Source organism: Lithobates pipiens, unplaced genomic scaffold, assembly GCF_037356315.1.
Source record: "Lithobates pipiens isolate NorthernLeopardFrog02 unplaced genomic scaffold, aLitPip1_a1.2 Scaffold_13, whole genome shotgun sequence".
In the NCBI taxonomy this organism is placed as follows: Eukaryota; Metazoa; Chordata; class Amphibia; order Anura; family Ranidae; genus Lithobates; species Lithobates pipiens.
Window position 1 is genome coordinate 144,537,591 of NW_027507718.1, and position 16,842 is coordinate 144,554,432.

The 16,842-nt window shown below is 43.0% G+C and overlaps 1 protein-coding gene across 3 annotated transcripts in view; it reads right to left on the bottom strand.

The window, feature by feature from the left end:
• The window catches only part of TJP3 (tight junction protein 3), a 566,967-nt gene that overhangs the window by 444,904 nt on the left and 105,221 nt on the right, over positions 1-16,842 (bottom strand). For all 3 annotated transcript variants that reach the window (XM_077475676.1, XM_077475677.1, XM_077475675.1), the window contains exon 2: positions 11,366-11,422. In XM_077475676.1, the coding sequence (XP_077331802.1) occupies positions 11,366-11,413 (48 nt within the window). In that variant the 5' untranslated portion in view covers positions 11,414-11,422. The remainder of the gene's footprint in view (positions 1-11,365; positions 11,423-16,842) is intronic.

Sequence of the window (16,842 nt, forward strand, 5' to 3'; positions counted from 1 at the left end):
ACTTGCTGTCTTTAAGATGATATGTCTTCCCCAAATTCTCTATTACTTCAGAACGCTAACTATCCCACTGCCCACCTCATTCTTCCGCTCCCTCCAAATGATTTATAACCAATATCTCTGGACCGGTAAAAATCCCAGATGCGCTCACCCCACCCCGATCAAACACAAACTAGTCGGTGGTATGGGCTTCATAGACTTAAAGGACTACTATCTGGCCGCTATCCTGGCACAACTCCCCAATTGGTTCCGTTCAAATACAAAAACACCATGGGTACACTTAGAACACTCACACTCACCAACCCTGACCTGAAAAGCTGGTTACTCAGCACCCCTCTAGGCACATCAATCCCAGCCTATCTACCCCCAACAATGAAAGCTTTAGCACACTCCTGGAAAACACTCTTTCGGTTGGAACCCCAGCTTCCCCTCTTTTTAGTATCCCCCTAGAATCTCTCACCCATTTGACACCGGATCTCTCAATAGCTCTTTGGATCCACAAGGGGATACAAACCCTCCAACATTTAATCCAAGACAAACGTCTTAAATCCTTTACCCAACTACAATCCGAATATGGTCTCCCCTCCACCGAATACTTCAACTTTTTACGCATATGACACTCCATTCCAGGTGCACTTCTCCCCCTGTAAACTGTCCACCCCAACACTTAGAAATTCCTCACCAACCCAACCTCAACAATCCAAAGCATCTCCCACTTCTATAATTTATTACATAAAAAGGACACCTACGTTAAATTGCCTTTTCACTGCAAGTGGGAATTAGATCTCACACGAACATACTATGATGACCAATGGCAATCTGCTTTTAGATCCATATATAAAAAACTACAAAATGTGCAGCCCTATGGGAACTCACTCAGAAAATCTCACTACGATTCTATCTCACACCAGCTAGACTAGCCTCCTTTGGTCCCCGATCGAACCCCAATTGCTGGCGATGTAAAACAGAAAGGGGAGATATGCTACACATCTTTTGGGCATGCCCCAAACTAGAAATACTGGGAAGGTGTCTTTGACCTTATCTCACTGATCGCCAACCATACGACACCAACACCCGCATTAGCTGTCCTGAACCTCACCATTGAAGAGTTCCCGCAGGATGTAAGATACACAATCATACATATACTACTGGCAGCCAGACTCAATATAAGTAGACACTGGAAGTCTGACACTCCCCTAACCCTAGCCCAGGTCAGGGATCTAGTAGCCCTACACTACAGCTACAAAATCACACTGGCGGCCAACTATGGCTGGAGTTCCAAAACCCGCACACAGTGACAGCCATGGATTACTTGGACCTCTTCGACTAGTAACCAACTAATACCACCATTAACCAACTCCCCTGACTCTTGACTGAGCAATACTCTGTTCTACTCCATTGGCGTTGACATTTTATGCATTGGTATGTTGTGTTTAAACTTGTAACTGCTGATGAATAACAGTTTAAATAGCTTTATTTTGTTGTGTTTGTTGCCAATTAGTAGACGGGTCCCCTCCGCCCATGTGGCACTAAAGATCCCAGTGGGGGTTCCGCATCGGGGGAGAGGCCTCCCGCACAATATAGAGAACCCAGCATTACATGTATATGGTTAGCTATATAGTACCTATATACAGATTGAAAAGATTTGTGTTATCTAACGTTTGCCTTAAAATTTGTAACAGAACACTGTGCTATTCTTATCAAAAAGTAAATAAAATGTAAATAAAAACCACAAAAAAGAGCTGCTAACACATCACCGGGGTATCAAGTGCAAAATAAACAATATTGTAAAAAAGTGTAGCGCTTCTCATAACATCAACCAATAAATCTCATAGATCTTACTTATAAGTGTAAAATTACACTATAAAGTAGTGCTCATGATATATAAATTTTTACATAAATTATATATATATATATATATATATATATATATATATATATATATATATATATATATATATATATATATATATATATATATATATATATATATATATATATATATATATATATATATATATAAGTGACTCAAAAAATATCCAAGTAATAAAGTGAAAGAAAAAAAAACAAAGAAACAACAAAGTCCCAAAAAACAGAGTCTTTTGTGTGTGATGTCTTTGTATGATCCACAAACGTGAAATAGATTACACCTCCTTTCAAAGATTCATACATTAATCGTGTGAAGTTCCCATCACCAGGCGAATTGGAGGCTTACCGGAGATGTTGGATCCTCACAAATTTACATTTGGGGGATCGTACAAGCTTTTGCAACTATATGCAAATCCTCACAGCAGCAGTTAACCAGGGGGACTTCAAATGTAGGTGATCTCTTCATAGGTTGCAAGGTATTTTAACTCCAACCAGATATACCCATAGACGGTTTAAGAACATAAGGAAGAGAAGCAGGGACCAAACATAGCGTAATTCAGTTTTTATAGAAATAGATAAAAGATAAAAGTACAAAACTCACATGTGTAAAGTGGTTTGTGCGCTTAACAAGATAAAACAAAGTTGCAGCAGAGTCCCGACGCGTTTCGTCGTAGAAGTCGTCATCTGGGGTACTACTCGGCTGCAGCTTACACACTTAAATACCAAACCCTCAATTAGGCACAAATTAGTTCAGCCCGTGTCACCGGAATTGATTTCCGGTGTGGAATGGCCGTCAACCCGCGTTCCACGCCTCGTTATGAACCCGTTCGGATAAACCAGGCTTAACATATATTAAATTAGATTATTCAAAGGTCAAACGTTAATGGCTGTAGTGGACCTCTTATAAAAAGTAAGCATCGGATTGAAAAAACGGCTAAAACTATAGCAAAAACCTATGAATCGAATCATGTTTTTCCCGGAAAGGCAAACAAATGTTTCCGGGTTTAGTATATGTTTAAGCCAAATTACAAAAGCAACAATAAAAAGGCGCGAACGCAAAAGCGTTCTTCACGATCGTCAGTCAGCCAATCAATCGACCGTAAAGCGATAACCTTCGTGACCAAACGTAAGATAGATACGGACGTCCCACATCCGGCTTACGTGGTTCGCAAATACACATAAGATGGAACGCGTCGCATAACGTGGCCATCTCTCGATAAGGGAAGTGAGTCGAACGTAATCTCATCATTTCCAAAGTATATAAAGCATAAAAAAGTAAATAAAAACGGGCGGAACGTAGTGCCTACCGGGGTTGGAATAACTTTCTTATATTATATTACAACATTAAAATAACATAACATATATGGCAAAAACATGTCACATTCCCGAGCTAACGTTCTCCAGGTATACATATCTCATCTATGTGGACAGGCATTCATCTGGTATCAATGGTACCAAACAGTAAATATTATTTTTATTAGTTTATAGCGATAACTATACCTAATTGATCTGAGACATAGCTATTGATATAAAGTTCAACTATCTTTATATATGTTTTCTCTGGCTACATATTACAAGGCGTACATAACACCCTAATGACGACGTCAAATGTCTGTCACATGACGGCGTCTAAATAATTGGAACAGAGAATGGAAAAACCCTAAATGAGCGGCCAAAAAATTCATAAGGCATACAGTTCTGGTATATAAATTGATATTAAAGCATTTGACCGGACATGAATGTCACTGTCTCAGCCCTCATTGATGAACGCATTAATATCCCACTCCACATTTAGTCCAAAGGGGAAGTAGGATTTAATAGTGTATATCCAGTAAGTCTCCAGTCTGGACACACCCCTGGTCATAGCTCCTCCCCTCCATGGTGGTGTATATTTATCAATGACCAGGAATTGTGTTCCAGTGGGAATCACTGTCTAACGTTTGCCTGTTCACTCCAAAATCATTCCACTACGCACCACGTTAAACAATAAAAAAAAAAAAAAAAAAAAAAAAACACAACACACATCACTTCCACCCCCATACCTCTTAAAGGCACATTTTTTCAATGTCATTTTTTCAAATGACTATTTATATTTTTTTTTTATTGCATTTAAGTCCAAATATGTAGTAATAAATAGTAAAAAAAAAAAAAGTAAAAATAAATAAAATAAGATAAGATTTTTTTTTTTTTAAAGTCTCCCGTCCCGACGAGCTCAGAAGCTAAAGCATACATGAGTAGCGCCCGCATATGAAAACGGTGGTCAAGCCACATGTGAGGTATTGCCGCGATCGTTAGAGCGAGAGCAATAAATTCTAGCCCTAGACCTCCTCCAACTCAAAAACATGCAACCTGTAGAATTTTTTAAACCTTGCCTATGGAGATTTTTAAGGGTAATGTGACGCCATTCTACGAGCAGGAGCAATTTTGAAGCTCAACATGTTGGGTCAATTTACTCGGCGTAACATTATCTTTTACAATATAAACAAAAATTGGGCTAACTTTACTGTTGTCTTATTTTTTTAATCAAAAAAGTGATTTCCTAAAAAAAAAGTGCGCTTGTAAGACCGTTGCGCAAATACGGTGTGACAAAGTATTGCAATGACCGCCACTTTATTCTGTAGGGTGTTAGGAAAAAAAATGTATAATGTTTTGGGGTTCCAAGTAATTTTCTAGCAAAAAAAAATTTGTTTTTAACTTGTAAACACAGCGTCTGAAAAAGAGGCCCGGTCCTTAAGTGGTTAATGTAATCTATAAACTGTACAACTCAGTTGAACACCAAACTGCAATGTTTTAGGTGAAGGAAAGTAAAAATAAAAAAATAAAATAATATAGTTGCATAAGTGTGCACCACTTAAACTAATACTTTGTTAAAGCACCTTTTCATTTTATTACAGCATTCAGTCTTTTTGGGTATCAGAGTTGAGTCCATCAGCATGACTTGGCAATACTTGCCCACTCTTTGCAAAAACACTCCAAATCTGTCAGATTGCGAGGGCATCTCCTGCAGAGGCGGCTCTTTAATTAGGAAAATTAAGTGGTCGCCTAAAGCCTCGCAATCACAGGGGCCTCAGCTACCTAATACATTACCCCAGTTTTGAGGGTCAAGGGACCTCAACTCTGCTGTGTGCAGGCAGTGTTAAGAGCCCTGTCACACTCACCTCTCATGTAACCCAAGACATCTGGATCTCTGCCCACCAGCCAATGCAGAGCGATGTTGCATCTGCGCATGTCACCCTTCCGATCCATGCACGAGGATCTCAAACTGGGAAGGCCTACTGCGGATCTCAAACTGAAAAAGGCCTGTTGCGTAGCTGACAGACAAACGGACAGACAGATGGTAAGTAAAATGTCGAAGTTTTGCTTAAGGCCCCTTTCACACAGGCGGACCATTCAGATCCACCTGGCAGTTTTTCAGGTGGATCTGAATGGATGGTCCATACACCTCTATGGAGCGATGGATGTTAGTGGCGACATGTCTGCTGACATCGGATCCGCTAAATCCAGACGGATGGAAACCCTATTTTCCATCCGTCTGGTTGATTGGATGAAAACGGACAAGCTGTCCATTTTCATCTGATCCCCATAGTGGAGATCTGACAAGTCCGTCTCTGCACAGTGAGAGACAGACTTGCAGCAGCGCTTTAGGGGCGGTTTTAACCCTTTTTCAGCCGCTAGCGGGGGTTAAAACCGCCCACTATTGGCCAAATACCACCGCTGAAACAACGGTAAAGCAGCGCTAAAAATAGCGCCGTTTTACCGCTGACCCCACCCCAGTGTGAAAGGGGACTTAGAGAGCTGTACTGAGTCTAGTTTCTGGCAGATTGTTACTTTTGTGGTTGAACTGATTAAAGAAACATTGGGGGAGATTTAATAAAACTGGTGCAACTGAATAGTAACCAATCTGCTTCTAGGTTGTCAAAGCTTAATTTAACAAGCTTAATTGAAGTAAATCTTCCCCAGTGGACTGGAATCAGCTTGGCATGGTATGCGATTAAAGTGATTGTTAACGCACGTATTAAAAGCTCCTATCCGCTCTGCACCATTATAATAATGGTCTCTGGGGATGTGGTCTCAGCATGGAGACGTGAAGACGTGTCTTTGGGCTCCCGGACCATGGCTCCTCGGCAGCTTACCCACATAGGATCCCCGCACATTACAGCTTCTCCACAGTGCTCAGGAACCCGGAGAAGTGGTACCGCCAAACAAGAGGCTCTCCTGCCCATATGGAGCGATTCCTGGTACCGATACAGCCAGCCGCATCCACTCCAGACCTGGCTAAGATGACGCCGGCACCAGCCATGAGGACGGAACCCAGCCAGCCTGCAAACGGAGCAGGGGGGACAAGGTACAATCATAGCAACGACATACCTCCCTTTTCACCTTCCAGCGATCTCTCCTCCTGCCTCCCCCGGTCACTGTCCCTCACATCACTGGGTAGCTCTAGAGGAAAGCTAGGCGGTTCCACACAGTGGGCTCCAGGAGACACACAGACCTCCCGATATCAAGTCTCCATACCCGGCGCACCGCTGCTCCTCACACAGCACATGCAGGCTACAGTACTAGAGTACTACCCCTTTAGTTGTGCCCCCACAAGAACCATCTGCTACACTTTTTAATGATCAGGCTTTACGGGCTCTTCTGCAGAAACTTCCCACCAGGGAAGACCTAGACTCTCTAGCCTCCAGAATGGAGGCGGCACTCTGCAGAGAGCTCACAGGCATCAAACAAGAAGTGTCGGAGGTGACCACTTGGATCTCCTCAATTGAAACTAACACAGCCGTCCTCCTCCAGGATGTCTTCAGCCTACAGGCTACACCTGAGGAGGTGTCAGACCAAGTTGCACAGCTGCATCTTTTGTTAGACGACCTGAAAAACCGTAATCTCAGGCGTAACATCAGAATTCGTCTGCCTGAAGCCACTCGACAAGCAGACCTCAAGGCAACCATAACTGCCATATTTAAGTAACTCTTTAGAGCACTCTCCAGAGACACCCATTGCTATAGACAGGGTGAGCAGGACCCTGGGACCCAGAGGTCCTGCAGAGGACAGACCCGGAGATGTCCTCCGTTGCCTACACAACCACTCTGTCAAAGAAGACATTCTGCAATGAGCTTGGACTCGCTAGGTCACTGTGACTTTCTTCTACAGTACCCATGTGTGGCTCGGGGGATTGGAAGAGGCCTTTGGGGAGCTGCCTGGCATTCTCCAACAGGGTAAATACCTTTTTGTCAAAGGTACACTACAGTCAGACGTTCACTCTAGCGAACCTGTACATGCCGAATGTAGATCAGATTCCAGCATTTGATCCTTGCTTATCCACATTAGCTTCCTTTTTTGAAGGAACTCTGGTGTTAGGGGTGACCTCAACCTTACCATAGACCCCCCGGAAGGACTGATCGGCTCTGTCCCTGAGATCTCGAAACAGAGTCAGAGAATTGTTGCACTCTCACTGGTTAGTTGACATTTGGCATATCCTTCATCCACAGGAGAGGGACTACACCTTTTTCTCAGCGGTTCATGGATCGTACTCTAGAATAGATCTATTCTTAGTCTCCCATGCCCCGATCCCACTTGTCTCTAGCGCCCAGAGTGGACATATTGTGCCCTCAGACCACTCTCCGATCTCCGTAGGAATAGCCCTACAACACCCGACACCAAGATCAGCCACATGGCGACTTACCGAATCCCTCATTCAAGACCCTGAGGTTAAGGCGGATATCTTGCAGGAATTAGAACTTTTTTTTGAGAGCAACAAAGACTCAGTCCCTAACCCTCTCTCTATGTGGTCTGCACATAAGTGCTGCATTAGAGGAATGCTCATTTAACATGGTCACAGACTCAAGGTGGCAAAAGCAAAAACGCTGTCCGAGTTGCTTGCAAAACTCCACGACTGTGAAAAACTTCATAAAACGCATCCAGCTAGGATCCTTGAAGCACAAGTCATTAGCCTTAGAGAACAAATTAGGGAACACTCCTTATTCCATTCTAAGAACAGCCTATTGAAGGCATGCAGAACTTTTTGAGTACAGAGATAAATGCAGCAGAACATTAGCGAATTACATCTGAAGCCAACGCAACTTATCCTACATTCCTGCCTTATCCACCCCTACAGGACTCTGAACTCATGACGCCACGGAAATGGCGGAGTCCTTCAAAGCATTCCACGAGGCTCTTTATAACCAGCAACCTGCCCTTTGGTGGACCTGCCCCAAGATAGAGAGGAGACAATAGAAGCCTACCTTGAGACAGCCAATTTGCCTTCTCTCAGTGCTGAGGAGGTAGATCTGCTCTAACAGCCTATACCAGATGAACTTGTGAGAGCCATAACAGGGTCTCCAAGAGGGAAAGCACCCGGCCCCGACAGTTTCACAATTGCCTACTACAAAACATTCCAAGCTCAATTAGCAACCCACTTCATCACCGCCTTCAATGCAATATTAGACAACCATAATAGCCACGGGACCTTTTACAAGTGAGCATCACAGTTATCCCCAAGCCTGAGAAATATCCACTTCTCTGTGCGAGCTACAGGCCTAGCTCACTGCTTAATTGTGACCTTAAATTGTTCACAAAAATTTTGTCCAAAAGATTAGGGTCCGTTCAATGTATAATCCCCCGGGACCAGGTTGGATTAAGACGCAATAGGGAAGCACGAGACAACACGATCTGGACGATGGATATCGTAGCAATGGGCAAACGTCTTAAAAACCCCATTTATCCTGTTGTCTACAGATGCCGAAAAGGCATTTGACAGGGTGAACTGGACTTTCCACCCAGCCACCCTGCGACGTCTTGGGATGCTGGCCTCCATTATGTCCTGGATCTCTGCTGTTTATTCTAATCCCACCAGAAAAGTTCAGAGTGAACGGAGTTGATTCTAGTCCCTTTGCTATAAGTAATGGAACGAGACAGGGGTGCCCATTTTCCCCTCTCCTCTTTATACTTTCTCTGGAACCCCTATTGCAACACATTAGGCTTGACCCCGACATCAAGAGACTCTAAACTGGCAGGTACCACCACAAAATTGCTGCCTATGCGGATGATCTATTGTTCTACATCTCAGATCCACATACCTCCAACCCGGTCCTCCGAAATAAGCCAATATGGTGATTTATGGATTTTAAAATCAATCTTGAAAAAGTCTGAATCACTCAACATCTCCCCGTCTCCCAGCTCTCAGGCTCGCCTTGGTGGCCAACTTCCCCTTCCGGTGGACTCCCCAGGCAATCCAATATTTAGGCACTAAAATTCCCTGATTTACATGTCATCTACAAACTCAATTTTCAACCTCTCTTGAACATTTTTTTCCTCAGATTTAGACAGATGGGACAACTTGGCCATATCATGGTTTGGTAGATGCAATGCTTTAAAAATGAATGTCATGCCAATGCTGCTCTACCTCTTGCCAGCACTACCGGTTAGGATACCGCAGAGCTTCTTTCGCAAGCTAAGCTCAATTTTCGCAAACTAGGTTTGGAGATCACTACTACAGCAGCCAAAACTCAGAGGAGGGATAGGCCTTCCCGACCCTGCCCTGTATTATACAGCAGTCCACATGAACAGTTGTGGACTGGTGCAGACATTCACCACATAAAATTGTGGGTCAGCCTGGAACAGGAATTTGTGCCAATTCCCCTAGAGGCTTTACCTTGGAGTGGGTCTCGTTTTTCCTCCCCACATCCATTAATCGAACCCACCCTACAGGAGCTTCACAGATATTTTAGGATAGCAGAAACGGTAAGCTTTCCTTCCCTGTTAACGTCCATAATTGGGCACCCGGACTTCATACCAGGTCTTTCAGACAGGTCCTTTCGGCTCCAACCGAAACAGTGAATGGTTAGAGCCTCCTCTTTTCTTGGCCCCCTCAGAGTGGGTTGACCCCACAGGCCTATATCATACCCTTAATGCCTCTATTTTGGGTAGGTGAAAGATTTCTTAACTTTCAAACTTCATGTGATCCCTCCCTGATAAACGACTGTTTCATAGACAGCCAATGCCCTTTGAAGATTTGTGCCTGGGAGATGCACCTATAACGGAAATCTCTTCCTCATTCTTTACTTTCAAAAATTTTTATTAACACAAGATACATACAACGCATAGAAATCTGCATTTCGTCTTGTACAACATTAAGAAAAACAACAACAGATGGTACCTAAGTCTGCATCAAGTTGCAATAGGAGCAACATAAAAGCAATGTAATATATAACTTCTTGAGATCGAACATTTACACGGTCTGGCCATTAGAGTATATAGAAAACGTATACATCTCATGCACAGGCCAGGATGTTGACGGAAAAAAGAGTGCAAAACATCTACGTCCGTGTTTGCAAATAAATACAAAACATTCAAACCATAACTAGTTATACCCAAGGTCACCACTAGGGTGAACATTTATCACAATTGGGTACATCAATAGAACAGAAATTAAGGTACAAGGCTCTCTTCCTCATTCTTATAACATCTTACTTGCTCACATATCTCAACATGACCCCTCATTCTTGAGGAAGTGGGAGAGAGATCTTAACATCACATTCACTGAGGATCAAAAGAACTGCATCCTCCTGTTTGCACATAAGTCATCTTTGTGTAGCAAATACAAAGAGCACCTACAAGATTTTGACACGATGGTCCAGGGACTCCGTCTGCACTAGTGTCAATATTCCCAGGACATAGCCCTCTTTGTTGGAGATGTGGTAACCAAACTGGCACACTACGCCGCATCTTCTGGGAATGCCCAGAATTCACCCTTTTCTGGAGGCAGGTATTGCAAATCATTCACAAGATCACGGATGTCTCCCTTCAGGATAATCCGGCAAATTCAAAAGCCCGTGCCATTCTGCCGATGTATATATACATACATGCAGCGGTCGGCAAGTGGTTAAACCTCAAATGGCACACAGTTGCCCAATTAAATAGTGCTTTAAGTTTAGCTTGTAAATTGGAGACATTCTAAAAAGGACGTTATTCCAGTGCATAGCTTGGTGTCATCTACTGTACAAACACTGAAACAGTTCTTTTAGTCCCAAACTCTATACAATTTTTAAATAGGTTAAAAATGTAAGAGTACCAACACTGAACCTTAGAGTACACCTGGAATCTGTGAATAGACAAAATATCCAACAATGCATGGGTCTCGGTCTAGTTTTATTCAGGTCAAAGCTTACAGTAATTAGATCAGACTAAGCTGGAAGAGAAGTTAACAGAAATCACCATGTAGCCTTTCATGACATTAGTACCCCCAAATGTATATTGCAACACAGAAGAAAGGGTAAGGCATGGATTGTGACCCAGAACAAGAAGTTGCCTGTTCCTTTAGAGGATAGGTAAAAGCTAGGTGACTAAACACATGGACATAGGGGGATCAAAGCAACACGTGAGCCTATCATTACACATTAAGTCAAACAAATGACACAGGGAATATGACCTATTTAAAAGAACAAAAAACATCTGAAAAAGTGTACAATGTCCATAACACAGCCAGGTAGTAAAAACCACTTACCCGGTTCAGTGTAACAGTATACTGCTCCCATATCATCATCTCCTCCATCTTAGGAACCTAGAAGAAAACAAGGGTGAAAATAATTTTTACAGAAAAATAGCATGTAGCTTTAAAATAAAGAGCTGTTTAACCCACCAATGAGTATCCTTTTACCAGTCTGAGACCTAATATTGATAAACTTTATACATGGCCCCATCTCCACTTGACTGACAAGACCACATATACAAAAGCCAAATCACATGCCTAGTTCAGGCCTGTTAAGCTATAAACATACTGAAGAGGCAACAACCAGATAATTTCCATCAAATTCTTCCACACATGCCTGATATAAACATCTTTTTTCTTGAGCGCTTAAAAACGGTAAAACACACCTCACTAAAATGGCATTGTAAAGAACCCAAGTACGTAGTTTGGGCATTTTATTATTATTATTCCTTTTGTGGACAGAAGAACCTTCTATGATCTGCACTGAGTGACAACAATGTAGTTAATTGCTATGAAACCAACACTGTCTCTGGAGCAAACAAATTATATACAGTGGCTTGAAATATGTCCACATTTTGTCATGTTACAACCCAACATGTAAATGTATTTTATTGGGATTTTATATGATAGACCAACACAAAGTGGCACATAATTGTGAAGTGGAAGAAAAATGATAAATGGTTTGCAAAAGGTTTAAAAAATAATTATCTGAAAAATGTGGTGTGCATTTGTACTCAGCCCCCTTTACTCTGATACCCCTAACTAAAATCTAGTGATGGGGTAGGCAAACTCGGCCCTCCAGATGCGGTGAAACTACAGGTACCATGAGACATTGCAAGACGGTGACAAACACAGGCATGATTTGTAGTTTCACCACAGCTGGAGTGCCGAAGTTGCCTACCTCTGATCTAGTGGAACAAATTGCCTTCAGAAGTCATTTAATTAGTAAATGGAGACCACCTGTCTAATTTAATTTCCGTACACATGCAACTGTTCTGTGAAGCCCTCAGAGATTTGTTGGAGAAATGAACAAACAGCATCATGAAGGACAAGGAATAAAGCTGTGGAGAAGTTTAACTGCTTGCCGACCAGCTAATGCCAATATCCCTTTCATGACCAAGCCTATTTTTGACATTTGTTGTTTACAAGTTAAAATACGTATTTTTTTGTTAGAAAATGACTTGGAACCCACCAAACACATATACATACATACACATTTATACATACATACATTTATTTTATTTTTTTTGCAGAGAATCTAGAGAGTAAAAATGGCGATTGTTGCAATATTTTATTTCACACGGTATTTGTGCAGCAGTGTTTTAAGCGCAACTTTTTGGGAAAAGGGTAGGGGTGCAACGGATCGTCACCGATCCACGATCCGAACGGGTCACTCCGCTCGGATCGGCACATGTCGCGATCCGGAGCGCTCCGCAGTCTCGGCCTTAGGAAAGGTCGCGGCTTCGGCCTAGCTCCGAAGCGGCGGCCATCTTTCTACACCCAGGCTGTTTACACTGTGATCACTCCAACGGAGCGATCACGTGTAAACAAACCGGTGTCATGTCATGTTCCTCTCTCCCCTCTCTGTACTAAACTGTACAGTGGAGGGGAGAGATCGGATGGAAGCAGCCATCCCTTTATACCCTGAAGTACCCAGCAATACCCTGCCAGCCCATACTCAGCCGTACCCAGCCATTCTCAGCCAATATTACAGTAGGGACTATAAGGTGGTGGAATTTTCAAAGGTTTTTGCAAATTAAATTATTATCTGCTGATCCAAAAATGATCCGATCCGTGACTCTGATCCGAGGAACGATCTGATAGTTTTTTTGATCCGTTGCACCCCTAGAAAAGGGACACATTCATGAATCTTAAAAAAAAAAAAAAAAAACATTAAAGTTAACCCAATTTTTTTTGTATAATGTGAAAGATGATGTTACGCTGAGTAAATAGATACCAAATATGTCACACTTTATAATTGCACGCACTTGTGGAATGACGGCAAACTACGGTACCTAAAAATCTAAATAGGTAACTAGGTTAGAGTTACAGAGGAGGTCTAGTGCTATTATTATTGCTCTCGCTCTGACGATCGCAGTGATACCTCACGTGTGATTTGAACACCGTTTACATATGCAGGTGCGACTTCCGTAGTGCATTTTCTTTGCTGTGCAAGCGACGGGGGTGCTTTAAAAAAAAAAAAATTTTTTATTAATACATTTTTTTATTTAATTTATTTAATTTTTTTAAAAAAATAAATACATTTTGATCACTTTTATTGCTGTCACAAGGAATGTAAACATCCCTTGTGACAGTAATAGGTGGTGACAGGTACTCTTTATGGAGGGATCCCTCCTTTGCACTTCAAAGTATTCAGATCGCAGTTTTCGGCGAATCTGAATACTGTACATTTTTTTTTAAACTGGGGCCGTTGGCAGCCGAGTAAACGGGAAGTGACATCATGACGTCGCTTCTGAGTTTACAATTAGGAGGCTGGAATGAAACCGCTTACGGCTTAGTTCCAGTCTGTCCCTAGCTGCCAGAAGCGGCAGTTTATTGGTGAGAGCGGCGGGGGGGGGGCATCCACTCCCGCTCCTCCGGTATAACAGCCGAGAGGCTTTTAGCCGCATCGTTTGTTATCACCGGAAAGTCGTTCGCCGGCTCCAAAAAAATAAAATAAATAAAACACACATACCAGGATGATGCCTGCAGCTGCGGCCATCGTCCCGGTATAACCCCCGAAAGCAGAGTATGCACATCTGCGTACGCTCGGCGACAAGGGGATATACGTTGGCAGAAGGGCATGTACAGGCAGATTAACGTACCTGTACATTGCCCTTTAAGAAGCGGTTTGTGGGCAAGCGTGGCCACCGTGACCTCCATGTGATCACGGGTCCCGCAAACTCTATGTCCTAGGACAGTGATGGCGAACCTATGGCACGCGTGCCACAGCTGGCACGTCAAGCCCTCCCTGTCGGCACGCCAGGGGAATCCCCCAGCCAGGCAGTCACTTGCACTGACATTGCAGGCAGGGAGGAGCCAGCTCTCTTCCTTGCTTCATTGCTAGTGACATCGGCAGGGGAGTGGACAGCCAGTCATCTTATTCCTTGTGTGTCATTTAAGTGTAAAATTCTTCTTTCTCCACCATCCAGACTCTGTTCAGCAGCTTATTGCCTCCCGCGGACCCCTACACTTCTGGTAAGGCATTCAGGGATTCCTTTCTGCGGGTACCCTATTTCAGCTCCCCCTGCTCCAGGACGACTTTGGTTCAGTCTGTCCTAGTGCAGCCTGTGAAAAAGAGAAGGGGGAGGGGCGGTGCTGGGAGCTGATTTTCAATGGGGAGAGGTGCAATGGCTGCTAGCTGGCATCCAGGCGGCGGGGATATCAAGGAATGGCTGGATGTCGGGGATTCCTTCAATGCTGTCTGGGGAGAGCTGGACGATGAGGCAATAGAAAGGTAAGGAGGAGGGTGGATCCTCCGATTTACATTGTACTGTGTGGGGGCATGTTAGTAGTGCAGGAAGCATGTGTCATGTACAGTAGGTGAGTGTAATGGTCAGGTAGGTGAGTGCATGTGTCATGTAGGTGAGTTCATGTGTAGTTCATGTGTCATGTAGGTGAGTTCATGTGTCATGTAGGTGAGTTCATGTGTCATGTAGGTGAGTTCATGTGTAGTTCATGTGTCATGTAGGTGAGTTCATGTGTAGTTCATGTGTCATGTAGGTGAGTTCATGTGTAGTTCATGTGTCATGTAGGTGAGTTCATGTGTAGTTCATGTGTCATGTAGGTGAGTTCATGTGTAGTTCATGTGTCATGTAGGTGAGTTCATGTGTCATGTAGGTGAGTGCATGTGTAGTTCATGTGTCGTGTAGTTCATGTGTCGTGTAGGTGAGTTCATGTGTAGTTCATGTGTCATGTAGGTGAGTGCATGTGTAGTTCATGTGTCATGTAGGTGAGTTCATGTGTCATGTAGGCGAGTTCATGTGTAGTTCATGTGTCATGTAGGTGAGTTCATGTGTAGTTCATGTGTCATGTAGGTGAGTTCATGTGTAGTTCATGTGTCATGTAGGTGAGTTCATGTGTAGTTCATGTGTCATGTAGGTGAGTTCATGTGTCATGTAGGTGAGTTCATGTGTCATGTAGGTGAGTTCATGTGTCATGTAGGTGAGTTCATGTGTCATGTAGGTGAGTTCATGTGTCATGTAGGTGAGTGCATGTGTAGTTCATGTGTCATGTAGGTGAGTTCATGTGTCATGTAGGTGAGTGCATGTGTAGTTCATGTGTCATGTAGGTGAGTTCATGTGTAGTTCATGTGTAGTTCATGTGTCATGTAGGTGAGTGCATGTGTAGTTCATGTGTCATGTAGGTGAGTGCATGTGTAGTTCATGTGTCATGTAGGTGAGTGCATGTGTAGTTCATGTGTCATGTAGGTGAGTGCATGTGTAGTTCATGTGTCATGTAGATGAGTTCATGTGTCATGAAGGTGAGTTCATGTGTAGTTCATGTGTCATGTAGGTGAATGCAATGGTCAGGTAGGTCAGTGTATGTTGCACAGTGCATTCTGCATTCTTTTTGGTCCCTTAGGGCTCATTCAAAGCTGACAGGTTTAATTCTGTGTTGGCACTTTGAAAGAAATAAGTTGGTTTTGCGTTGCGGTTTGGGCACTCGGGTTCAAAAAGGTTCGCCATCACTGTCCTAGGAGATACCCGCGATCGTCTCACAGAGAGGAAGAACAGGGAAATGCTGATGTAAAACAAGCATTTCCCCGTTCTGCCTAGTGACCCTTAACACAGTTCCCTGTAATCGGGAGCGGTGATCAGTGTCGTTTCACACATAGCGCCCCCCCCCCAACAGTTAGAATCACTCACTAGGACACACTTAACCCCTAAAGCGCCACCTAGTGGTTAACCATCTTCACTGCCAGTCACATTCACACACCAATTAATGCATTTTTATTCGCACTGATCACTGTATAAATATGAATGGTCTCAAAATCGCATCAAAAGTGTCTGATCTGTCTGCCATAATGTCGCAGTCAGAAAAAAAAATGTTAATAAAAATGCCATAAAACTATCCCCCATTTTGTAGATGCTATAACTTTTGCACAAACCAAACGCTTATTGCGATTTTTTTTTTTGAACCAAAAATATGTAGAAGAATAGGTATCGGCCTAAACTGAGGGAGAAAAAAAAAGTTTTTATATATATTTTTGGGGGATATTATAGCAAAAAGAAATAATTATTATTATTGTGTTTTTTTCAAAATAGTCGCTCATTTTTTGTTCATAGTGCAAAAAATAAAAACCACAGAGGTGATCAAATAGCACCAAAAGAAAGCTCCATTTGTGGGGAAAATGGTTTTGTTGTTTGGGAGCCAAATCGCACGACCACGCAATGGTCAGTGGAAGCGAAGCAGTGCCAAATTGCAAAAAGTGCTCTGGTCTTTGGGCAGCCAAATGGTCCCTGGTTAAAGCAGGGTTAGGGTATAAAAAG